The sequence below is a fragment of the Ascaphus truei genome, chromosome 17 (assembly GCF_040206685.1).
Source record: "Ascaphus truei isolate aAscTru1 chromosome 17, aAscTru1.hap1, whole genome shotgun sequence".
Lineage (NCBI taxonomy): Eukaryota > Metazoa > Chordata > Amphibia > Anura > Ascaphidae > Ascaphus > Ascaphus truei.
In genome coordinates, this window is record NC_134499.1 from 39,960,559 (window position 1) to 39,987,956 (window position 27,398).

Sequence of the window (27,398 nt, forward strand, 5' to 3'; positions counted from 1 at the left end):
GCGACAATCATCCCATAATCATTTTTGCTACTGTTCACAAATACAGTTAACAATTACAGAATTGTTTTGCCATGGCTCTATAAATTGGGGAGGGGAGAGAGCAGTTGGTGGATCTTGCCCACGGTAAATGTTCCTCCTCTGCCCATGGTAATTAGTTTTCCCACAGGACACCCTTAAGGTTGGATTGTGGCACTCCTGGGTGGAAGAGAAACACTGAATTAGACAGTCCCTGGCAAATACATCTTTCTTAAGATATAGTGTTTGTTAAATTTAGATATAAACCTGCTATGCTGCTTTAATAAGGTTTAGTGTGTATAATACTAAAGAGCTGTTTTTTAATTAATCATCAAGGATGAGGTGTTTAATGAATCAGCGCAGTCCTAGAAGCAGATTCACCGGCAGTAACACTGTTCTCCATCTGTCTCTCCTGCCTACAGCTCACGACTAAATGCTAAATGCAGAAATCCTCACGAACTAAAACGTTGCAACAAAATATGTCCCCAGACTTCTTATAAATATATTTATAGTCATTATACAGAATGACTATTCTGTTTGCATGGGCATATACTCGGACACAGTGGCCAGGGCCAGCCCCAGGGCAAGGTGGTTGACTTTGGATCTTTGGGGCCCCGGGCTCCATCTCCCTTCCCCTGTCGGCTCCGGGATCCAGCTCCCACCCGACCGGAGGAGGGAGCTGGAAAATCCCTGGACCGGCACAGGACCGCTCCTCACCGCAAGGGGAGTGCTGTGTGTGTGTGTGTGTGTGTGTGTGTGCGCGTGTGGGGTCTTACCTTCTCCGGAGCGGACCTCCACCTTCACCGTCGCATTGTCATGGCGACCCAAACATCAACTGATGCCGCAACGTTACATGGCGATGTGTTGCTATGACGTGATGTCAAATGACGACATGTTGCCATGACAATGCAACGTCTCATGCCACCGGGACGCTGCGACGCTGCAGGAGGAGGGCCGCTCTTCAAGGTAAGTGCCCCCACCACTTCCACCGGAGGGTCCCTGCTGCCAGCATGCCACCTCGGGCCCCTGCAAAAGCTAAGGCCAGCACTATACAGCAATACCAGCCCCACAAATAATTCCATTATCAATTTTGACTTTGCAGGCTATTACTCCATAATCCGTTCTATTCAATATTTGCTGTCAAACTTCTCGCGCGGTACATTAATAAATCTGGTAGAATTTTCTTTATTCCAGTATTGCCTGAATTTGGGATTGTGGAGAATATGATAAATAACTAACTTAGCTAGTAGTGCAGGAACTAGTTTTTGGGTGGGAATCCTGTACATTCAAAATTAGTAACATACATACATTACCATAATGTATAAATCCAGGTGGGAGGTGCTGCAGTCCCTACCCCACCCCACTTCTAGCCCCCATGAACATAGTTTATTTGATATGGAAGATGTGATTAACATGAGGATTGTAAGTTAATTCCAGAGACGTCGCTGGCTCCTCTTGCAGTGAAGGAGTGATCCTTCTGTGCATGTGTTGCAGCAAAGTACCTGCATGACTACATCTCCCAGGTGTGCGATTGCTGGCAGCACTGTATCTGATTGATATCTCTCACAAGCTGCTTGTGAACAATCCATTACAACAGGGGTTCTCAAATCCAGTCCTCAAGGATATCCCTGCTTCAGCACAGGTGGCTCAATCAGTGGCTCAGTCTGATTGAATCACTTGTGCTGAAGCAAGCTCTTCGACTGAACCATTCATTGAGCCACCTCTGCAGAAGCAGGGATGTCCTTAACACCTGACCTGTTGAGGACTCTTCAGGCCCGGCGTTGAGAACTCTGCAATACAATGTTATAAATAGGACCATACTAATATAAATAGGACCATACTAATATAAATAGGACCATACTAATATAAATAGGACCATACTAATATAAATAGGACCATACTAATAGTCGGCTTCAAGACATCACTGGTTTGAACTCAGACCAAAAATATTCAAAGTGTCATTCCGAAAGCTAAAGCGGGTTCCTCGGCGGTGCCGGCAAAATTAGGCAGCACGCAGACTGAGCAATGGTTTAATGAAAATGTCAGGGATGAATTTAATAGCTTTTACATCTTAAATATGTACCCGCTGTTTCTCTTTTGTTTTATAGCCCTATCAAAATATGAGACATTTGGATTTAAAGTGGCAGTTATCGCCTCCATTGTCAGCTGCGCTATCATCCTGCTGATGTCAATGGCTTTTTTAACGTGCTGTCTTGTCAAATGTGTCAAGAAAAGTGAGCGAAGGCGTTCTGAAAGGTAAGGAGGCAGAAATCAATCTTACAGGCGCAATCAATTTTATTACGGATCAAAATCCACCGTCCTAATAAGATCATTCCTTTCCTTCTGTCTGTGTTGTTATTTCCAATGGATTCATCTTACTAGTTATCATAGAAGCTTAGTTACACGATAAAACATTGATGGCCTATTGATGTTTATAGAAGAACGAGTGATTAGTCTGTGTACGAAGCATCGCAAATGGCTTTCTTATCGCAAAATAGGCGCACGAAAATCTCATTTTATATTGTGCCTCTGTACTAACCTGACATTTCTCAATCTGCCTGAATAGAAATGGCCGGCGCTGGGCATACAGATGCAAAGGGTACATACTAAAGAAGTATGTATGTCCGTTCCCAAAAATGTAAATGTGAGTCAAAAGTGTCCCCCAAATTTAACTTGGCGTTGACCCTAAAAGTCTGTTTTGTATCAGCGCAGAATTACAGTAAATTGCAAGGTTTCAATTACATTTGACGCAGCACGAATGTTTCATATTGTTACTGCACCGACACACTTTATTCGAGCAAATACCCAGTATGTACCTGGCAGATACCTGGAATGCGCCGCTCCTCACCTCTGACAAGCCCCGTTGCATTTGCCTTCCCAGCCTGGGTTCATGCCTGGCTGACGGGCGGCTGATCTGTTAAATGATAATGATTAGGATTTAATAGGCTGCAATGCTTCGCGTGTCTACCAGATGGCATAAATTCATGAATTGTAATGCAATATATATATATATACTGTGCAGTATTGCAGCCAGCGGGAATAAAATGCTTCAATCCCTGCCTGGAAAATAACCCAATGCACTCGGGCAGAAAACAGTCACAAACCTCAATACACCCGGGTATACCCGAATTCGTGGGACTAGCAGAGCTCGAATAAAGTGTGTCGCCAGTGTATATATATTATCTCTAACTGTGCATGCAATGTATTGTATATAATGTATACCCTGTTCATTTATGTAACTGTATTTGTAACCATGTATTATTTGTCATCTTAACTCTGTGCCCAGGATATACATGAAAACGAGAGGTAACTCTCAATGTTTTACTTCCTGGTAAACATATTGTAGCATAAGAAAATGTCTTATTTTCAAACGATGGCCATTATAGAGAATATTACATAAATAATATATATTAAATAATACTAGTTATAAATAAAGAAAATACACAATTCTGTTTAAATTTATTTTTGAGCACAAACATTTTGACACACAATAAAAATGTAAATATGATCTCAGTATATGATATTGAACAGGGGACTTTATCTCAGGCAATATGATTGTGACATTTTATTTGCAATGTGCAGACACTATAAGAAAAGAATATAAAATGTTCATCATATTCTATAGGTTACACATGTCAGCTCTGCCAAACACAGACTCCTGCCTTAAATAGTTCTGAATAGAAACTAAATGCTTTGCAACATTAGAGAATCATTTGAGAATGAGCACCCTTTCTCAATTATTGCCAAGTGTGATAAGTATGAGTTTAAATATCTCCACAGCCAATTAATTTGCTTCTGACACCTGAGAGAGTGACCGTGGCTAAGACTTTGCTTTAGTTGGCCTAGAGAACATTATGTTTTCAGTAGGCTTAAATTGAAATTGCATTAAAGTTAATTAACTGGAAACTACGGCTAAAAAATAAATGAAGAGAAGAAAAACAGAAGCTAAAAAACCCTGTGCCGAAACAGGCCCTTAACGCTGTGAACCTTCCGGTGCCTGCGAATGGATTAATAGGTAGAGTTGTTTTGTGCTTTTTTTTCTGAGCCTCCGGTAATTTTTTGGTTCATTTAAGCAGCATGGCACCCACTTGGTCATTTTGGGATAAGTAGGCTAATAAGTAGAACTTGCCTTGCACATTTGAATTGTCCAAACTCCTTTACAAGGCTCTGGTAGCAAAATAGTCTTCATTTGGTTGTAACAATCACAGATCTCATCCGGGAAACAAAACGAAGGCCTCCTATTGGTAGTGAAGCCACGGGAAAGTGAGTTAGAGTCACGATGCTCTCCAAGGGCCTGTAGTTTTTTCTTCTTTAAAAGGAGCAGATGCTTCCCCCCTCCCCCACCCCCCCCCCCCCCCCAAAAAATGTTTTCCCTTGGTGGAAAGCAGGGGGTCTCTGGAGCTGAACTGTGTTAATCTCAGTTCCGGGGACCCCCTGCTTCCGGAGATACTTACCTCCTTTCAGCTCCGGGGACCCCCTGCTTCTGGTGATACTTACCTCCTTTCAGCTCCTGGGACCCCCTGCTTCTGGTGATACTTACCTCCTTTCAGCTCCTGGGACCCCCTGCTTCCGGAGATACTTACCTCCTTTCAGCTCCGGGGACCCCCTGCTTCTGGTGATACTTACCTCCTTTCAGCTCCTGGGACCCCCTGCTTCCAGAGATACTTACCTCCTTTCAGCTCCGGGGACCCCCTGCTTCCTGTGATACTTACCTCCTTTCAACTCCGGGGACCCATTGCTTCCGGACACTTACCTCCTTTCAGCTCCGGGGACCCCCTGCTTCCTGTGATACCTCCTTTCAGCTCTGGGGACCCCCTGCTTCCTGTGATACTTACCTCCTTTCAGCTCTGGGGACCCCCTGCTTCCTGTGATACCTCCTTTCAGCTCCGGGGACCCCTGCTTCCGGACACTTACCTCCTTTCAGCTCCGGGGACCCACTGCTTCCTGTGATACCTCCTTTCAGCTCCTGGGACCCCCTGCTTCTGGTGATACTTACCTCCTTTCAGCTCTGGTGACCCCTGCTTCCTGTGATACCTCCTTTCAACTCCGGGGACCCCCTGCTTTCTGTGATACCTCCTTTCAGCTCTGGGGACCCCCTGCTTTTGGATACTTACCTCCTTTCAGCTCCTGGGACCCCCTGCTCCCGGAGATACTTACCTCCTTTCAGCTCCGGGGACCCCCTGCTTCCTGTGATACTTACCTCCTTTCAGCTCCGGGGACCCCCTGCTTCCGGAGATACTTACCTCCTTTCAGCTCTGGGGACCCCCTGCTTCCTGTGATACCTCCTTTCAGCTCCGGGGATCCCCTGCTTCCTGTGATACCTCCTTTCAGCTCTGGGGACCCCCTGCTTCCTGTGATACCTCCTTTCAGCTCTGGGGACCCCCTGCTTCCTGTGATACCTCCTTTCAGCTCTGGGGACCCCCTGCTTCCTGTGATACCTCCTTTCAGCTCCGGGGACCCCCTGCTTCCTGTGATACCTCCTTTCAGCTCCGGGGACCCCCTGCTTCCTGTGATACTTACCTCCTTTCAGCTCTGGGAACCCCCTGCTTCCTGTGATACCTCCTTTCATCTCTGGGGACCCCCTGCATCCTGTGATACCTCCTTTCATCTCTGGGGACCCCCTGCTTCCTGTGATACCTCATTTCTGCTCTGGGGACCCCCTGCTTCCTGTGATACCTCCTTTCAGCTCTGGGGACCCCCTGCTTCCTGTGATACCTCCTTTCAGCTCCGGGGACCCCCTGCTTCCTGTGATACCTCCTTTCTGCTCTGGGGACCCCCTGCTTCCTGTGATACCTCCTTTCAGCTCTGGGGACCCCCTGCTTCCTGTGATACCTCCTTTCAGCTCTGGGGACCCCCTGCTTCCGGAGATACTTACCTCCTTTCAGCTCCGGGGACCCCCTGCTTCCGGAGATACTTACCTCTGTAGGTGATGCTGGTAGAAGCTGCACAGGTTTAAATGTCATGGTTACGCGGACCAAGAGAAAGCCGCAAGGGATTATGTCATGGCTTCCTATTGGCCCACGTGACGCTGGAGCTTTAAATCCACCATTTCAATAGCCCAGTCGGAACTGCTACTGGCGCCCCCTACGGTGTCAGGGGCTGCCCTGCTTCAATCCTATAACTATATAAAAAAGGAAAGCTGGATTGTTGCTTTAAAGAACAAATCCTGTTTGTTTATCTTCCTTAAAAAGATTTAATCATCTTTAAAGTGAAAACCATAAACTGTTGTGTTCTATGAAAAATGCGTCAGATTTTCTACTCTACATAGAATTGAATACTGTAATTGTGTATCGTATTATCGTTCATTACCATTTGTTGTTTGGCAACTAACAGTATCATAATTGCTACCCGAGGAGAAGAAGAGAAAAAAAACTAGTGGGATGCACCTACACACAGAGCTACACACAGTGCTACACACAGTGCTACACACAGTGCTACACACAGTGCTACACACAGTGCTACACACAGTGCTACACACAGAGCTACACACAGAGCTACACACAGAGCTACACACAGAGCTACACACAGTGCTACACACAGAGCTACACACAGAGCTACACACAGAGCTACACACAGTGCTACACACAGTGCTACACATAGAGCTACACACAGAGCTACACACAGTGCTACACACAGAGTTGTGTGATACAAATCATACAAACCTTCTAAAGCAGAGGTGCCCAAATCCAGTGCTCGAGGAGCACTAACAGTCCAAGTTTTAAGTCTATCCTCTCATTAGCACAGGTGGCCCATTCATTTTTTACCAAGCCACCTGTGCTGAAGCAGGGACATGCTTAGAACTTGCACTGTTAGTGGTCTTTGGGGACCGGAGTTGGGAACCTGTGCTCTAAAGCAACTCCCTCTTCTGGACCCTTTAGCCAGCCCAGGTTTCTAATGCAATCCCCCAACCTTGCACATCAGGGGCACTCGCCTGTGTACCAGCGCACTGTTGTTTCTCACCCCGCGGGGGCAGCCTGGCTGCGAGTCTCAGGGAAGACGTGTGAGAACCACTTCTCTAAAGTATCTATTTGCCAACACTAACAGTGGTCTCAGGGAATATTTGCTTAAATGAATGCCTTAAACATGTTGCTATTGTATCTATTTATTTTGGTCCTCCCCTTTAAATCGAATCCTAGTACGTGATGGGATTGCATTAGAGCAGGAGTGTCCAATTCCAGTCCTGAAGGGCCACCATCAGGTCAGGTTTTCTGGATATCCCTGCTTCAGCACAGGTCATTGGCTGAGCCACCTGCGCTGAAGCAGGGATATCCTGAAAACCTGACCTGTTATTGGCCCTCGAAGACTGGCGTTGGCCGCCCCTGCATTAGAGTGTGTGCAGTGCAGTGTCTTGGACAATAAGATGACAATTAAAGAGTTTCTAAAAGTACTGAGCAGCGATCACTTATACAGTTAAATCTGTCCGCTCCAGTTGATTACGGTGCAGTGGTACATAGCGCCAGATTAAACTAATTACAGTGATATGCTTAATTCATAAAAAAATACAATTGGGGTGTTAAGCAGCTCTGTGCTGCAAAATGCAGGCAAAAGATGGCCATGTTTACTGAGCAGTGCTACATAAATCACCTTCCACTACCGCCCCATGATCTGTTCTCTTGAATGGGCTACGCAGTGTCTCCTGGCGCTGGAAGCTATTGTATGGCATAGCACCACTTAGAAAATATGGTCTATAGCAGAGGTGCTCAACTCCAGTCCTCAACACCCCCCCCCTCCCCTCTCTCCCAACAGGTCAGGTTTTCAGGATATCCCAGGTAGCTCAATAAGCTCCTGCTTCAGAACAGGTGACTGAATCTGAGGCTCAGTCAGAGACCGAGCCTCGGATTCAGCCACCTGTACTGAAGCTGCAATATCCTGATAACCTTACCTGTTGGGGGGTGGGGGGGGGGGGGTGGGGGGGGGGCTTTAGGCCTGGAGTTGAGCCCCCTGGACAATACTGCAGCCAAAAAGCTAACAGGGGCTTTGCACTTCATATGTTTTTGTAGACAATTCATATCTTCCCCGTTTTTATATTTTTGGATTGCTGCATAATGATGTCCCTTGTACCTTAAAGTGCCACCCGTGAGCCAAGCTGGAGGGGTTTACTAGGGATGTGCGGACTTGCTCAAATGTTTTTCACCTGTGTTTCTTTCAAACTTACCATGGCTAGAACGTAGAGAGAGAGAACACATTATTTTAATATGCAAATAAGCTACTTTTAATACCCCATCTATGATGGGTTATTGTTGCATGATTCTCAGTAATTTCCATTCTGTGCTCTCATTTTAATCAAAGTTGTTGTTTTTTATTTTAAGAAAGTACATCAGCTACAATACAGATGGCATTTAAGAAAGAATATTATCAGAAAAGGCAATTTGAGTTACAGCAAAGAGTGAATCAACCTTTGAATTACCCTCCTTTTCCCTTGACTGTCCATTCAACTTGGACGTTTTTTGTGTTTATACTTAGCTTGACCAGTGTGTCTAATGTCTCCTTATTTTGATGACTTCCATTGTGTGAAAATATTTCTGGGCTTCCGAAGAATAATTCTATAAATCTTGAAAGAGAAGGTTATATGTGCTCACAATAGCTTCATGTTAATACACAGAATCGCTCTTTGCATATAAATAGTATGTAATATTAAATACGATGCATTCTTAATGTAATATGGAATTGAAAAATGTCATATTTTGATATCTCTAACAAAGACAGTAGATTGAAAAATATGCATTTTCCTACTTGTCTTTCTGCGAATGTGCATTCCTCTGTAATTATTTTTTGTTCACTTGTTTTCTGCAGAGACAAGGTTCTGTGGCATCAATTAGAACGTGAAGAACTGGAAAATATGCAGTCTGCGTATTTTGGAATGAAAGGCAGAAACAATAATAACAACAAACTCGGGAACAGGCCAGTATTTGATGAGTGGGTTAATATGGCGTATGAGAACCAAGGATTTTGTAGGTAAGCTTCAAGTACACATCCACTACAAAAATAAAAGAGAATGGTTCATTAGTTTGTATTCTGTAGAAGAGGAAGCATTTTCCAGGAAGCTATGGAGCCGGAGTGGGCATCTTCAGTCCTCAGGGGCCACAGAGAGGTCAGGTTACCCTATATCCCTGCTTCAGCACAGGTGGCTTAATCATTGGCTTAGTAGAAGACTACTGTTGGTTGCCCTTGAGGACTGAAGTTGCCCACCCCTGCTACATATCATGGATTGAAGGGGCATTGAAATATAAATGCACTGTGTTTAAAGCATTTTCGTTTCGGTAAATTCATGTGATAAGAGCAGAAAGCACATTTATAAAGCAGATGACATATTTTTTTTTTAACAACATGTGGGTTCGGGTTTAGGTACTGTACTGTATGAATGTAAAAGGTAATGGGTCTCAGCACCTCCTCACACAATTACACTACAATACGATAGGTCATTAACACCGAGATGAGTTAATTGGGATCAAACAGGGGAAGTGCAGAGGACGATCCCACTGTACACCTGCTGGATTTCATTGATGCAAAGAAGGTATAAACTGTGGCCCAGATTCACTAAGATGCTTTAAATCAGTAAAAAATAACACTATATTATACTATGCCACCCTGAGGCATACTCCCTCCCGCTATGGGCAGCCACTTTACCTTTTGTTACAACATTGCCCCTTATTCGTTCTAGAGTGTAAGCTCTCCGGATCAGGGCATTACCTTCTGTATCTGCTTGTCCTTATTTGTATGTCATTCTGTTTGTGTAATATATTATGTAGCCCTCCTTACCTGGCAGTCACAGAATTGCTTGTACTGTACACACCGCAATGCTCAGTCTCTCATTCAGGCTGCTGTCCAGGGTGCTGGGTCCGTGCAGGCCGCCCGTGGATATGCAGATAGAAAAAGGACGGATGCCAGGAACTTTTAAAGCACAAAAAGGGCTTTATTCACTTTAGCTCATTTGTATCTCATTTAAAATAACGGGAGTAAAAATAACACCAATCTTATAACGGTAGTAGTAAAAATGAGTTAACGCCACATTATTTGCTGTAGTGCATACTGTACTACGTTCATTTTAACATGCATTAACGTAGGCTAACGTCGTGTTACAGTGAATAGGCTAACACTGCTTAGCGAATCGGGGCCTGTGTAAATTAGAGGCACAAACTTTTATTCATCACAAAGACCTTTTCAAAAGATTCTGATCAGCAGCACAAAATAGAACGTGCCATTAAAAATGTTTTACATCCGACGGAGGTTGTTTTTCAAATCGTGAACAAGCTATAATAAATCTGAAACAAGTGAAGCAGCAAAAAAATTATGTGCGTCGGGTACACACTGTAAATTAACCTCGCTAGGCATATTCTACTGCAAATGGATATTTCTGACACTTAAAAGCTGCATTCACTCTTATTCTAAAAAAAGAACAAATACATTTAATAATGGTAGTACTTGAATTATTACACTTCTAACCCCGTCCCTGACAGAGTGTCTAGATGCACTTTAGGTCAAGAAAAGAGTAGTAGCTTATTGATCTTGGAGACATGCAGATTCGATGTAGTTTGTGATGCTTTTTAATATAAGCGTTCCTCCTAGAATAAATTAAATTGTATAGGTCTTTCAGGACCGAATAGGTTTCTTCTACAAGTGCAGCATAGTTAGAAGGAAACATATTTATCCTAAATTGATGAGTAGGGTTGGCGATAACCTCTGAAGTGAGTCTACAAGTGAAGCGTAGAGAGGATTACAATAAATTAGCAGGAGCTAATTATGCTACAGAGTAGGTTTTAGAGGTGGGTGAATAGTAGAGGTGTGAAGAAGTGTCAGGTTGTAATGCTCATACCTTCTCTAAAATGTGAAACAGGAAGTGGATTAAATGTTGACTTCCTGTCTCCTGAATCGAGTATCTTGATTTAAGCCAGTTGTATTTGGAATCCAGACATTGAATAGAGTTACACCCCATATCCTTCTCTCCTGTGTGTTTTTCACATTTCCTTTGAGAATTAACATGTGGAAGTCACGTGTCACGTGTATTTCTACTGTGAAGCGCTATGTACATTAATGGCGCTATATAAATAAAGACATACATACATTTATACATGTCAGACAATCAGTGTCCTGCTTGAGGAAAATTGCTGTGCCCCAGGAGTTGGTGTACTGATATCTGACATGATGAATCTGTGGTACATTATCATGGCCTTTTTGTTTTCCCCAAACTAAACACACCTGAGGTACCTGCGAGATATTCTAATCTTAATTTTATTATACTTTGCATATCCAAATTAGCTGCATCCCAGGTACCTGAGGTGTCTTCCATTTTGTTCACCGGTATCTCCATGTATTGAATAAAGGAGTTTTTGGGGAGACCTGCGAACAAAGCGGTTATAGGGGCAAACCCTTCAAGGACGAACGTGTACCAATGCCAGTGACATGTACAAGGGGTTAAATCTAGGTGATTGTTCCTTTTTCACCTAAATCTTATACGTATTTTTAAAATCATTTTAAAGTTGTTATGGAAAGACGGTGAGCTGGGTGGGAGGGGACTGATTTCCTCTGGCTGCTCCCTTCTGTCTGATGTTACTGTGTTACCTGCTCTCTCCCACATCCTTCATCTACGTTAGTTCTCTGGTAAGGACAGGGTGGGCCAAGGTTAAAGACAACACTTGATTGGCCAAACACCCTGTCAGAGGCCCCATGAAATTCAACTTAAAAAAAATCAAATAAATGAAAGCAGCCACAACTTGGGAAACCATTTAGACCAGGGGTGGCCAACTCGAGTCCTCAAGGGCCACCACCAGGTCAGGTTTTCAGGATATTCATGCTCCAGCACAGGTGGCTGAGTCAGCCACCCCGGATTTAAACTGTTTCTTTACAATAGGTTGTTTTCTAGTTGCTATGTGGGACGGCACCATTAAGCCGATGTCAGTCTCATACAGTATACAGAGGATAAGGGGAGCAAGGAGAGATGGGCCAGGAAGGTTGTTCACCCATCCAACTTTCCAGGAAGAGGTTGCAGATTGCTGACTGTAGGAAAACAGATGCTTAGACACACTTAAATAAGGGGAGTTATCCATGGATGTTTCTGTGCAGTAGTGTCCAATTAGCACTACTGCTCTTTAAGGAATAACCTCAACATCGCTTCACGGTAGACACTCAATAATTACCTGTGTCTCTACATCCTTTGGCTGAATGTTTATAATCCTATTAGTATAGGGATTTCCAAGCTCTAAAGACTTTTTTTGACCGGTTTACTTTTTGAAAACAGCAACCATCTTCCTTTGTTGGCAAGTTAATCATTTTTGGTGATGTCACCACAATGTGGCCAATGGAATGCACTGAACATTCCATACATTGGTATCTTCCACCTTTACTGGAAGGTTTGTTCTCAAGCAAGTTGACCATTCTCCAAATTTGCAGCTCCTCATGATTTTGAGGATTGGAGTGGATCAAGTGTAGATTGTTATGGAGGACTAGACTTGGAGCAATTCATACAGCAGTTCTTTATCAGTGTTTCTGTATTCTCCATATTAGTTTACCCAATAAATACAGACATTAACATTGATCGGGGTCTTATTGGGGGATAACCAGAGAGGTGCAAACTTTTCACATGCTTAGCCGAACTTGGCGACTATGACCTATTTCGATTCGACGAAGAAGTTTGTTTCGATACATCCATTTGTGGCAAATTTGATTAACGCTAAAACGTCAGTGGGCATTGCAACTTCAATTACTTTCATTTTTAGATTGAAATAGAAAACTTAAAAAAATACGAAATACTACATTTTTAACAATTTTGGCCATTTCAGTAGAACTTTTGGCATCAAAAATTCAATTAGATTTTTAGAACTTTGGAAAAGTTTCAGCAAAGCAAATCTTGTCAGTTTCCCCCATCTCTAGTGCTCCACCACCACCCCCACCACTACCACCCCCACCACTACCCCCACCACTACCACTACCACCCACACCACCACCCCCACCACTACCACTACCACCCCCACCACTACCCCCACCACCACCACCACCACCACCCCCACCACTACCACCACTACCACCACTACCCCCACCACCACCACCCCCACCACTACCACCCCCACCACTACCCCCACCACCACCCCCACCACCACTACCCCCACCACTACCCCCACCACCATTACCCCCACCACCCCCACCACTACCACCACCACCCCCACCACTACCACCCCCACCACCACTACCACCACCACCAACCACCACTACCACCCGCACCACCACCACCACCCCCACCACTACCAACCCCACCACCACCACCCCCACCCCCAACACTACCACCACTACCCCCACCACCCCCACCACTACCCCCACCACCACCCCCACCACTACCACTACCACCCCCACCACTACCTCCACCACTACCCCCACCACCACCACCACCACCACCAGCACCACCACCCCCACCACTACCCCCACCACCACCACTACCACCACTACCACCACTACCACCACCACCCCCACCACTACCACCCCCACCACCACTACCACCACCACCCCCACCACTACCACCACTACCACCCCCACCACTACCACCACCCCCACCACTACCACTACCACTACCACCACCACCACTACCACCCCCACCACCACTACCACCCCCACTACCACCACCACCCCCACCACCCCCACCACTACCACCCCCACCACCCCCACCACTACCACCCCCACCACTACCACCCCCACCACTACCACTACCACTACCACCCCCACCACCACCACCACCCCCACCACCACCACCCCCACCACTACCACCCCCACCACCACTGTGGTGTCAGTGTCTGTGTGTGTCAGTGTCTGTGTGTGTCAGTGTCTGTGTGTGTCAGTGTCTGTGTGTGTAAGTGTGTGTGTCAGTGTCAGTGTCAGTGTCTGTGTGTGTCAGTGTCTGTCAGTTTCTGTGTGTGTCAGTGTCTGTGTGTGTCAGTGTCTGTGTGTGTCAGTGTCAGTGTGTGTCTGTGTGTTTGGGGGGGGAGGGGGGAGGATCTGAAGCAGGCTCTCCCAACAGTGGTCTGGAGAGTCTGTGAGCCCCGAGCCAGCCCCCCCTCTCCCCTCCCCCCCCCCCCCACCCTGCAGTGGAGGTACAGCGAGAGGGTGTTTAGCAGAGAGAGAGTGTGTGTGTGTGTGTTGTCACTCTGTCACCACTGACTTCCGTCTCCAATCAACACATGAACGTCGCAAAAGAAGTTTCACTTCAAAAATGCGAGTTGTTTGAAGCAGTTCAGCCTTTTGCACCTTTCAGAGTTACTAGAATTCAGCTAGTTTGCAAAAAATGCGCGTTTGGACATTGCGCTCGGATTAGTAGAGCCGCAATGAAACTGCTTCTAAAAAGGCCTTTTCCACATGGCTTGTACATACGAGAAGGGCATAGAGAATAACAAAGCCTGCAAATCCCATAGCAAAGGGCTCTTTTGACACCGATTGACACAAATCGGAGCTACTAGAATAGTCCCCACAGACTCAATTACCACCAATTACTTTTGTGCTCGTTGGCACTCAGTCGATTAATATATATATTTATAAGTATAAATGTAGGTGTGTTATTTCAAGCTGTCATTTCATGGATATTTCTGTACGAATATGTTAGTCAAACAGTCATACATATAAACAGTGTTAAGTTAGCTGACAGGAATTAATCTAGCAAAAGCTGTTGTTTTTCTTTATTTTATTCATTAATTAGATCAGCCTGCTGCTATACCCAGATTTATTATGGGTGGATTGTGCGTTATGGGAGAGCGTGTTTGAAAAACGACTTTCAAATCCTTACAATAGAAGTCAGGAATTCCTCAATAATAAGATGTAGGATGGAGATATAGTTTTCTGTAATATTCAGGATTAAAATGAGTGATTACCGTATAAAGTGTAGAGTTTGTTCTAGGTATCTTGTTGGTTTAAAAAAGATATTGATGGTTATTTTAAAGTATAGTAGAAGGTTACCAAAGCACTTCTGAATATAATATCTTGGGAGTTTATCTATGGGAGTTAAGGAACTAAATAAACAAATGGGGAGGGGGATATCGGGAAGGGTGCGCTAGACAGGACACAGCTATTATAGGTGAGTAAATCAGTGTATACACCAATGTCCAAAGGGACTACAATAGTTTGCCAAGTGAACAAGCTCTCAATGTCACTACAACAAAATATGTATGTCAAATGACATGGACCAAGCCTAATGAAGGGGCAATGTATACCCTGACCTACGCTAGCATTGTATCTGGGGTGTAGGTAGAAGACAAATGGTAAGAGTATGCGCAGACCAAGTGTATGTAGATGAAGGTCCAGTTCCCTCAGGGGAAAAGCAAAGAAACTCTCCTTGAGATGCAAGAGATAAAACTCTTTGTATCGGAACACCAGAAGTGAGGAGCAGCGCGTCAGAGGAGAGGAAGCTGACGCCAACCAGGATGCCAGGATACCAGCGGCTGCGCCCTGAGGGATTTCAGGAGATTATGCGACACCCCCCGAGTGAGAACAAGCGTGGGACCAGCGTGGCGGACGGGGAGAGAGCTGCACCATCGGTTCCTGAAATGTCTCGAGACTGCACTAAGCACCGGTGAACCAGAGGGACACTGCCCTACTCGCTTTTAAGAACAGCCCACGCCAACATCTTGATTGGGCAGAGAACACTCATCGCTCTGATCAGGCAATAGTTTTTGGTTTTTTTATTTTCATCTTTGCTTTGCTTAAACGTTTATGCATTGAGTTAAGGAACTGTTAGCATTGCATTTATACTGAAAGAGGCATTTTCATTATATGTCCCTTGGGGTTTATTTTTTGTACTAAGACCCAGATCCAGAAAAGGGTGCCAAGTTTGCACGCCTTTACTCCTATTCATATGAATGGGAGTAATAGCGTGCTAAAGCTTCTTACCCTTTTCTGGATTTGGGCCGACATTAGAAGCAGGGGGTCTCCCCAGCTGATCCGCATTCATTTCAGCTCTGGGGGACCCTGTGCTTGGGGGCCCTTCAGGACTGCAGTTGGTCACTTCTAATATACAGTACTATGCTCTGACAAGGGTATCATGAATCCCGAAGAGACGGGCTAGAATAAGTGAAACAACGATTCATCGAATAGATCAAAATGATCCCATATTTTCATTGAGGAAAGGTTAAAGATGTCTCGCATAACGCAGCTTTTAACAGACAAAACAACAGCAAAATTGCATTTGCAATAAAAAAAACCACCCACAAGCTCTCGTTCCGGAAACCAAAGAAAGTTTCAAAGTATTCTTGCAGGTGTTCCGGGAACCTCCTCAAATTGAAACTACCATTTGCACGTTATTTGCACACAATTCTAGCAATCGTGTAGATTTACAAACTTGAAGGGGGCCTTTGCATGGGCAGCATTTCCGTTACACAACCAGATGCACAGCGGCAAAGGGAAGGGCTGCGATAATTATCCAGAGCACACTTCTCCTTTCACTCTCCTTCAGCAGAAATACACAGCTTCTGTGGTTTGAGTAATCTGACGTGCAGCTGTTCAAATTGCTGACCTACTAATGGAAAAAAGACACGTTAACCTCATCAGTGCCAATACATAAGACGGCAAACATTGCTGTCATTATGAAAAATACATGTTGTGCTCACCGTAGTCTAGATCAGGGGTGCTAAACACCCCAACAGGTCAGGTTTTGAGGATATCCCTGCTTCAGCACAACTGAGCCTCTGATTCAGCCACCTGTGCTTAAACAGGTGCTGAAGCTGTGATTTCCTGGAAACCTGACCGGTTGAGGGGATCTTGAGGACTGGCGTTGAGCCCCATTGCGCTAGATGACATACGTGTAGCCATTTTTCTTGTTTTTTTATGATGTCATCTACGAAAGGGTGTCCACACTTTTCCTTAATGTGGACCACGTCGGTGTGACTCATGGTGCAGAGAAGTACCATACTGTACCTGCATGTATAAAGATGCCGGCACCGATAGCCCCTTAGCACTGACAGGATGGCAGAGATACAGAAGCAGTGGAAATAATTAAACCTTTAAGTTGTTTTATAAAAAAGCCCGGATGAGGGTCCCTTGCCAGCGTAGAAACATCTGTAACTATGTCACAGTATTCAATATCTATCCGCTAACGAGAGTGACACAGAAGCCCGGACGCAGCAGGAGAAGGCGTCCTGCGTTTGAGGGACCATCAGTTGTCTGCAGAGTACAATTAGAGAATCTCTTTAGTATGACATCCTTTGTTCCACTTCAATATCAATACTTTAAATGGAGCACAGCTACAATTAGAATAATTCTCTTTCAACTTGAGGGGGGAGAGTCACATACATATTCTAATTAGAATGAAAGACAAACATGATTGTGCTAAAAATCCTGCAGTTGTAGAGTCACATAAGAGCCCGTTCTCCATTAAATACGGATAGTAGATTTTTTTTTTTAAACTCTGTGCATGATGGTACCAACATACTGTACATTTTAGGTTCCCAGTATGATACATTACGCACTGCTGTGTATTGATTTAATTTAACATACTTTACCAATTGCTTAATATAAAACAAAACCGCAGCCAAACAAGCTTTAAAACCAATCATATTATAACAAGCCGGGCCATTTCTTAAGTGTCCTAAACCTGTAAGCCTCTATGATCTACTCTCTGACCAAGTGCCATCCCAAGGAAATCCCACAATTAATTCAACAGCTAAGACTGTATCTAAGTATGTCTCAATGTATCAATTTATTAAGTATTATTTGTCAACAGTAATCCTTAGTCAGCACAGCCTATTTGAAAAGCTATTGTTAAGATTATATTGAAAATGACAATTGGAGTGAAAGGAGCACAGGTTTAAGCCATAAAAATACCAATTGTATGGACTACTCGTGTTTTCAATAAATAAAATTGCATCTCATCAACCAACTGTTTAAACACGAGAGAAATGACTCCATATGTTAATGTAGGAATTGTTTGCTGAACCGTAGACGAGTAAATGAAATGAAGTTGAAATATTCCAGCCTTTGATGTGCCGAGCTGCATACAAATGACAATTTCTCTTTGCCCACAGATGTCATGAACCATGGACTAGGGATATGCCGACTGTTTGCTCAAGGGAAGAAGATCCAAGGGTCTGCCCGCACAAAGAAAGATCTGATAAACATGGCGTCGCGGGGGGCAGCGTGGCAATACAGACAGTGAGTGGAATACATGTTGTTGAAATTTATGGACGAGATAAAGATATTCAACGGAGAACTGAATCCCATATACCTGGATAAGTACAAGGTGAAGAACCAAACACCGTGCATAGGACCACTATGGAATATTATTGGGGATAACGACGTGCCTTAGAAAACAACTGGAAGTATCCTGTAGGTCTGATCACATTCAGATGTCATTGTATGATAATATACTTTCAGGTTTCACCTGATTTTAGTGGAACTAAAATACAAAGAGGGCTCTATGTCACGTTTCAGAAGTGCAACAAGTGTCAATATTTCCTTTTTTTGTTTTTTCCCAGTGCGAGCATCCGTGTCCCCTATAAGAAACGTGTTAATCAGGTTCCTTGTGTTCGATACAGTTCTGTTCGCCAAACAGGTTTACACCACTTCATACTGGGGGCTCGAGACGTTAACCTTGTTCCATCCTGTTAGACCAGGGGCGGGCAACTCCAGTCCTCAAGGGCCACCAACAGGTTAGATTTTCCGGATATTCCTGCTTCAGCACAGGTGGCTCAATCAGTGGCTCAGTCAAAAACTGAGCACTGATTGAGCCACCTGTGCTGAAACAGGGACTGATTGAGTCACTTATGCTGAATCAGGGGTATCCTGAAAACCTGACCTGTTGGTGGCCCTTGAGGACTGGAGTTGCCCACCCCTGCGTTAGACTATGGGCCTGATTCCATATGTTCTGAAAACTGCGACTCTCTTGTGCTCTGCTGCTAGGGAATGCATTGAATCCGGCCCGGAGTCAGACAATTCCCTCTCTGAACATCCCTATTCCATTGGCTCGCTTTTAACATCCCCCAAATTGCTTACTGATGCAGGGGGAGCAAACTGATCTCTTAGGCCCATGCTCAACAAAATAAGCTGCCATGTTACTGAGCAAAAGGGGAGACCGCATCACGGCTTAGTGAATATCGGCCTTCGCAACAATGTAACACCAAAACCAGAATTTTTAGGAACTTGATACATACTCAACAGGTTTTAACCCTTCGGAAGAAGTCTACAATATTTCGCAGAGTAATGGAGGATGGAAGAGATATTAATATGTGCGAGTTTGCACAAGAAGGTTCATTCACGTCAATCTGCTCCACATATATTGTCAGGGTGAGGTCACGTTCCCAGGCTTTAAAGCTTCGGTTCATATTGTGGTGTCCCCACCTGAACATTGACTTGTTGCATTATATAGTAATGCTGTGCGTACCTATGTACTTCCAGCTATCTACATTCTGTTTTTCCTTTAGAGAGCAATACCCAAAAAGCATGGTCTCTTTCTAATGGTTGCCAGTGCTGAGCCCACTGCTTGTCCGGGGTACAAGACTCCCATGTGGGTCTCCGGGCAGGTAAAGGGACAAGATCAGTACTTTGGGCAAAGCGACCATCTGCAGACTGCTGGTATCTTTAATTTCAATTTGGACTGCCAAGACTTTGAGCCCGGGGAGACTGGAAGCTTCTAGATCCGGGGTGGCCAACTCCAGTCCTCAAGAGCTACCAACAGGCCAGGATTTCCCTGTTTCACCAAAGGTGGCTCAATCAGTGGCTCAGTCAAAGACTGAGCCACTGATTGAGCCATCTGTGCTGAAACAGGGGTATCCGTAAACCCTGATCTGTTGGTGACATTTGAGGACTGGAGTTGGCCAGTCTTGGTCTGAGTCACTGATTGTCACCTGTGCTGAAGCAGGGATATCCTCAAAACCTGACCAGTTGGCTCTTGAGGACTGGAGTTGGCCACCAGTATACAATGCAGCAGGATCATTTTCAAGGGGGCCGTACAGAATCCTAACCAGCGGCTTCAATTGGACCACACTTTACTTTGAACATGAGCTTCATTTAAATGAACACGTAAAACAAACAATGTATGCTAAAAGGTGCAAAATTCTTATATCTGTACTTTTTTTTGTAAATGATTAAAAACATATTTTTGCACATATTCAGTGGGCGATCCAAATAAAAAAACTTTTTACGCACAGTTGTATATTTGCATTCACCCCCCCCCCCCCCACCCCCACCGATATTTCCTTTAAACGTTTCTTATTGTTCTGTTATCATCAGCCAGAAAAACACATACAGTAGATCCTTGTTCTTCTTCCAAAAACAAAACAGATGTGACATAAGTGCACCAAGGAGAGAGAAGGTTGCCCTGCAATGTTTGTCACCAGATCTGGGGGTATGAGTGGAGGAGATGCCACCATGGGATAGTTGAGCAGGTGAGGCAGTGTCATTGGGAGTAGTCATGTCTCAGTGATGGCTAAATAAATGACGATCACCAAGATTAATGAAAGCTTGTGCCTGGCAGTGAAAATGGCCTCAGGCTTTTATCATTATTAAACTCTAATGGTAGTATATTAAAAACAATTACATGAGATTGGAAGCTATCTTTCTATTAACTGTCTACACTTTTGAAGGGTATCTCCCAAGAAGCGTGGCATGCCTAATATGTTAGGTAATTGGCACCTTTAAAAAAAAAAAAAAAACATAAATAGACAGTATGTTGTATTGGGTTTGTAGACAATTAATTTTCTGACTTGTAAATGGTAAAATAGTGCACAGCTTATTATTTATTTATTTTTAAATTGGAGCAATGTATACATATTTTATTTATCTGAAAGAGAAAACAGGTCTGATATAATATTTACAGTAACTTGTAGGTGCAAAGACCTAAGGCGAAGTCATAAAATTCTGATTTATTACTATGCTCATCTCATTATTTTAAATGATCTACACTATATCATATTGACTGAAGAAAGAATATAGAAAGTAGCAACAGAATGATATTATAACTGCGAAGATTGTTCTGACTGCAGTAAGGAGGAAACATGTAACAACAAACAAGAAGCCGAACCCCATTCCGTGTCAGTGCTGCAGGTCCCAGCAAAAATTATAATACTATAATGGAGAAATCATCATGTACATCGGGGATGGGCAACGCCAGTCCTTAAGGGCCACCAACAGGTCAGGTTTTTAGGATATCCTTGCTTCAGCACAGGTGGCTGAATCAGTGTCTCAGTCAACGCCTGAGCCACCTGTACTGAAGCACGGATATCCTTAAAACCTGACCTGTTGGTGGCCCTTGTGGTCTGGTGTTTGTCACCCCTGATGTACATGATACAGTCCTGGTTAAAATCACTTCTATATCAACCTAATAATTAAGGGTGTGTGTCATGGAAGGCCAGAACGTAACCAGGGACCAGGGCACCACACAGGAAAAAGCAGTTCAATAAATCATTTTTATTCCAGCCGGAACCAGCAAGCACAGCACAAAAACCACAATCCGAGCTACCCTCAGAAAACGGGGTATACGGGAGGAATCCTCGCGTTCTAGGTGCCGAGCGTCCCATTGAAGGCTTGCCCAGGGCTTACTTTCACTCCCCGATGAGGTAGGGACCGTCCAGACCTCTGTGGTACAATTTGCGGCAGAATATTTTCACATCTCCCGCTGAAAAGTCCCGCTCTCCGCTACTCCGGCAATACACAGTCCCGTAGCGCACAGCACTTGTTTTCAGGAGTCTCCGGCACAGCCTCGAGCACACCGCTTAGATCACCTACACGTCAGGGTCACAATGAGCGCTGGAGCTCTGATCGGTTTCCCCTTATATAGCTTCCCCGGTGCCATAGGAAAGCATGGCAGAGGGACTGGCGACCAATCAGAGCATGGATGCTATTCACGGACCAATCTGGAGCAGAGGGCTTGTCTGCATTGGCCAATCAGGGCTGAAGGGGCGTGTTTAGAAAGTTAAAGGGCTGTGGAGGGACATTCAAACGGGCCAATGGGAGCAGCACCTACCTGAGGGACTCGGCAATGGCTTCACCCAGCCAACAGGCTCTCCCCTGCTGGGCTGGTGCCACTCTGACTAGGGAGGCAACCATTTGCTCCACTTTTCGGGCGGTTAGCCCTGCTGGCTGATCTCCGCCCCTAGACACTTTCTCCTTTGTCCCTGCACCTCTCCTCCCCCTCCAGTCCCAGCAGCACCATTTTCTCTGGACATGTGGGCAGCACTAAGTGTTTCTCAGCCCCGCATGGCCAGAGACTTTGGCCCCACTTTATTGGTGCACTGGACACATTTTTATACTTGCAGTTACATTACACACAGGGATAAAGAGTACATTTTTTACATCATTTGAAGGGGCTTCCGGGCATCTAAAGGCGGGGTATCCAAGGGGTATGGTGACCAAATGAGCCCCAGGGAAGGACGGCAGGGGCCCGGCCCGGCTTAACCTTTATTTTACTTGTCCCTGGACCCCTTGCTGTCAGTGTGCACAGTTCCTCGTGTTTTGGATTTGGTTCTAAAAAATGTTTTTATGTTTTGAATTTGGTTCTGGATTTGCCATAACTTAATGTTTGCTTTTGGTCCGAAGTCATTGTGGGGTTTTGGTTCTAAAAATCTTAAGGGTTTTGATTTTGTAAGGTTGTAGTAGGTATAATTTCAGACACCCGGTTTTGCCCTTAGTCCTAATTTCCTATTAGTGTTTAAGACTATCACATATTTATATTTAACAACATTTTTTTTTAAATGGAGATGGATCTGAAATAAGAAGTCCTGTGTCTTTCATTTGTCCTCTCGAACACCTAATACTCCAGTACCACCTGGGCTTGGTCCATTGGGCAGTCAGGCTCATCCCCTCTGTTCATTTGGCTCTACAGAGCTTATTTATCAAGTTCTGTTATGGATTAACACACTGGAACGGTTCAAGACAATGAGAGTTAATACCCGTTTGGATGGGTTAACCTGTAACGGAGCTTGATCCCTTTTGACTAGATTGTGGCTGAGGAATTTAGCTAATTAAAGATGCAATTATGTGTAACTGAGAAGAAGAAAAACATTTGTAAAGAATGTAACAGTTGCAATGGCTTCCTGATTCTAATCTAGCCATGCTAATTGCAAAGATTTGCCTGCTTTCATTTTTTTATTTTATTTAAAAATAGAATTTCTTAGGGGTTCTGAATAGGGAGGTGTTTGTGCACCAAGTATTTTATTTACCCTTACCCCACACTTAGCACCGCCTTGTGATCATTTCATGTAATACACGGGGCGTTAGGCATGTATTACCAAGATGTGGCGTTACTCCCAATCAGACCCTGGAATATCAGTTGTGCTAGAGAGAAGAGAACGATAGCCCTGTTTGTGTAAAGTACCAAGTGACTTATATACCTTCCCACACACGCCTTCATACAACGCGTGGAGAGATATCTGTGAACAAAACTGAACACACCAAAGACACCTGGGAAATATGCTAATTTGGACCATTTGAATAAACTTTGCATATCCGAGGGAACGCCTCTTTTGTATATGCCCTTTCCGGACACAAACATGATGACGTAATTAAGATTTGAAGATACATGGAAGCAGAATGTGGTGTTAACTGAGGTTATCATCTTGTTAAGGCCTCGTTCAGGGTGCAGGCTTCGGAGGGAGGGCGTGCTGCCGTGCAAGCTGCCGTGGGACACAAAGTATTCAAATCGAATACTGGTTGTCAGGGTAGCAGCTGCCCTGTCTCCGAAGCCCGGAGTTGACGCTGGCTACAGTTTCAATAAACAACCAAATCGTTTTTTGAAGCTGCAGCAGCGTCACTGGGACCTCGGCAGCCAATGAAATCATTCTTGAGAATGATTTCAAGACTGCAACTTGGATCCCTAACCTCACGTCTGTAGCCCCGCCCCCTCCCCGCCTCCTCAAATCCTGAAAAAATCTGCTGGGAGGATGAACACACATCGCCCAGCAGACTGCCGCCCGCCCTCGCGAACGCCCGCCCTCCAACTCCTGCCTCTGGCACCCTGAACGAGGCCTAAGTCAATAACGGGCGTCTGTGCGCCTGAGCCTAAGATGCATTGTTTATTGTAGGGATTAAACACTGTACTCCTTGTGCTATATTAAGTCAGGTTCATCATTCTGGGTGTCGTTTGGAGTCTTATATCTTCTTCCATAGCTAGTACATTATATTCTGTTCATCGTGTAACTTTGATATTTTCCTGCACTCAGCAAATTGGGTAAAAGTTTGACATTACAGACACTGGTGACTGCAGGAATCAGTGAAGGTGGCAGATGGTTCTCCAGTCTCAGCAGCAGCTGAGTCATTTCATTACTGCCACGTATTCAAGCAAACTGGAACAGCAGCAGGTAGCGAGAAATCGCGGGCGAGAAGAAACCCTTCCCTTCCAGCTTTATGAGACCACGGCTTCGGCCCCGCAGGGCTCTGATTAAGTAATGACAGTGAACCCCTAAAGAAACGAAGCTTCTCTGCGTTTGTAATGGGGTTTCCTGCACATGCAAGATCAGTTCCGAATATACGCTCACAGCTCATTCTCTCGTTTAGATTAAATGCATTGTTGTATTGTTTGCATTTTATGCTGCATGTCACAATAATCTAAAATGATATTACAAGGCTATGAATTTAAATCTCACTTTATCCACTGACACTCAGGGGATTAGTCATTAAACTGCGATAGTGCTGATCAGGGCACTATTGCATGCAAACTCCAATGGGAGTTTATGTGAGGCAGTGCCACTCTCCCGGATTAATGAATAACCCCTCCCGTCTCGGGGTCCACAGAATGTGGCCATTTTTTTCCAGTCTGGAAGAGCTGGCGAAGTGATAAAATATTTACAGGGTAAGATCTTTTGAAATTGTCCACATGGGGTCAGGGCTCTGAAGAGATCAATCCGCAGATTGAATGTCAGGAAGCCTACAGAGTTCCAGAAACTTCGCTCTACTCAGCTTGAGCTGTTATAATTGTCTCAGCAACGACTGGCCGCAGCAGCACAGAAAAGTCCTCTGTGAACAAGCCCTGCCAGAAGCCTCGGTCCCCACCCCCATGCCTATCTTCACTTTAATAGTAATGAGGCCCCACCCGTCTCTGCTTCACTCAGTAACTGCCACGTGGTATAGACCAGGGTGCTCAACGCCAGTCCTCAAGACCCCCTCTCCCCCCACAGGACAGGTTTTAAGGATGTCCCTGCTTCAGCACAGGTGGTGCAGTCTTCGACTTAGCAACCCATTGAGCCACCTGTACTGAAGCAGGGATATCCTTAGAACCTGACCTGTTGGCCGGGCTTGAGGACTGGATTTGAGCACTCCTGCTATTATTATATAAGAGTGATTCTACTAGTGTTGAAGTAAAGATGGATGCATGCGTGTGTTTAGTGGATTGGGTCATATTCTCATTGAGATGGAATATGTTACAGAAATGCATGAGACAGGGTCCCACGTCACGTTACTGGGACACTGACATGGTTCTATTAACCCTTGCCAGATTGGAGAATGCACCATGTGTATTCTTGACAACTTTAGAAAAATATATTTTTAAACTTTAGCAATAACTACGAATATATAAAAATGGTATGTAGGCCCCTGCTATTCTGGTCTTATACTAAATGTATGTGTGTCTGGTTTTAAAACCCTTTCTGGACAACGGGGCATATTCTGGTAACTGCGAGCTATGCCAATCCGTGCAGAAACAGCCCTTTCCGATCGGATTTGCATGTTTTGCTATTCTCTGAGTCTAAGCTTTTCTCCCCAAACCGTGCGGAAAAGGCTTTTTTTTTTTAGAAGTCTCATCAAATTCGCAAAAAAGTGTCTGCTCTCTTTAACACACCACATACAATCATGACACGGATGTACTACAAGAACATGTTTACACAAACTCATTGTAAAATCTTCATTTGACTTTATTACTGGATTTATGGAAAACCCAGAGGATCAGATTTAATTAATGGTGCAAAACTTAGCACATCTTAAAAGTCCATTGAATTCAAGAGGACGGGCTAGAAGATGCCCCCACACTGTGTAGTAAAGCTGGACCGGAGAGAACAGTGTACTTAGAGTTTGCTGAAATACATAAAGTAGTGAATCTGAGCAACAAAAGAGCTGTTGTCAACGTTATGTTTAAATGTAGTTGAAGTGCAGAGTAATGGCTTGTGATGTGTTTGAAAGCTTCTCTTGTCTCCGGAGACCAGGCTGTACTCAAACACAGAATGTATGCCTTGTTATGTGCCAGTCACTCTGCCAGGTGTATTATTTGTCACAGTTCCCAATGGTTATTATAAGCCCAGCTACTGACAGCAATACTGATGACCATAATAAAGAAAGATTATTTTTTTTTAAATGAGTACTTCTGACTGATCTAATCTTGATGACTGCTTCTGAGTCAATCAAAAAATGGTCAATATTTATGATCCTGAGATGTGAAGCCCTTATTGTTTTTAAAAAAAAGCCTAACTATTAAAATATAATTGTTTAAAGGGACAATGCCTAGGACAAAAATGTACTAATGGATTGACACGTTCAATGGGTTACATCAGGGTTATGAATGCATTTTTTCTTTATGAATGTCTGACACTTGTAAGTGTTTTTTAATAATCATGTTGTTAGTTGATAAACATGATGAGATGAGACTTGGGGGGAATGTAATGTCCTCCTTTTGTGTGATAAGAAGAAGAGTCTGCGCTGCACCCCCTTTACCCTCCCCCTTTACCCTCTCCCTTTACCCTCCCCCTTTATTCCCCAGGCTGGGTAACAGGAAGGGCCAGCGCTTTTTTTTATTTTATGGGTCTTATCCCGCTGGGATAATTCAATTTATTGCAAGGAAATTTGGAGTGAAAAGCCTTTATTTTTCCACTCACAAATACTCAACTCTCTTGTGTATGTACTGTATGTATGTACTGTATGTATGTACTGTGTGTATGTACTGTATTTACTGTATGTATGTATGTACTGTATGTACAGTATGTACTGTATTTACTGTATGTATGTACTGTATGTACTGTATGTATGTACTGTATTTACTGTATGTATGTACCATATGTACTGTATGTATGTACCAGAAATATTAGCAACCGATTCTGTCACCTTACCGCCCTTTCATAGTGAAAAATCATCATCAGCTCCCCCCTCATCATCAGATCTCCCCCTCATCATCATCAGATCTCCCCCTCATCATCATCAGCTCTCCCCCCCATCATCATCAGCTCTCCCCCTCATCATCAGATCTCCCCCTCATCATCATCAGCTCTCCCCCTCATCATCATCAGCTCTCCCCCTCATCATCATCAACTCACCCCCTCATCATCATCAGATCTCCCCCTCATCATCATCAGCTCTCCCCCTCATCATCATCAGCTCTCCCCCTCATCATCATCAACTCACCCCCTCATCATCATCAGATCTCCCCCTCATCATCATCAGCTCTCCCCCTTATCATCAGCTCTCCCCCTCATCATCATCAACTCACCCCCTCATCATCATCA

General features: G+C 44.4%; 1 protein-coding gene across 2 annotated transcripts in view; it reads left to right on the forward strand.

The window, feature by feature from the left end:
• Positions 1-20,125, forward strand: part of SUSD3 (sushi domain containing 3) — a 50,991-nt gene extending 30,866 nt beyond the window's left edge. The window contains exons 3-5 of one of the 2 annotated variants that reach the window (XM_075574903.1): positions 2,124-2,271; positions 8,809-8,970; positions 14,690-15,648. In XM_075574903.1, coding sequence (XP_075431018.1) covers positions 2,124-2,271; positions 8,809-8,970; positions 14,690-14,825 — 446 coding nt within the window. In that variant the 3' untranslated portion in view covers positions 14,826-15,648. Of the gene's footprint in view, positions 1-2,123; positions 2,272-8,808; positions 8,971-14,689; positions 15,649-18,005 lie in introns of those variants that run through there. The other variant, XM_075574902.1, reaches the window with a different exon arrangement.
• Positions 20,126-27,398: the final 7,273 nt, after the last annotated feature.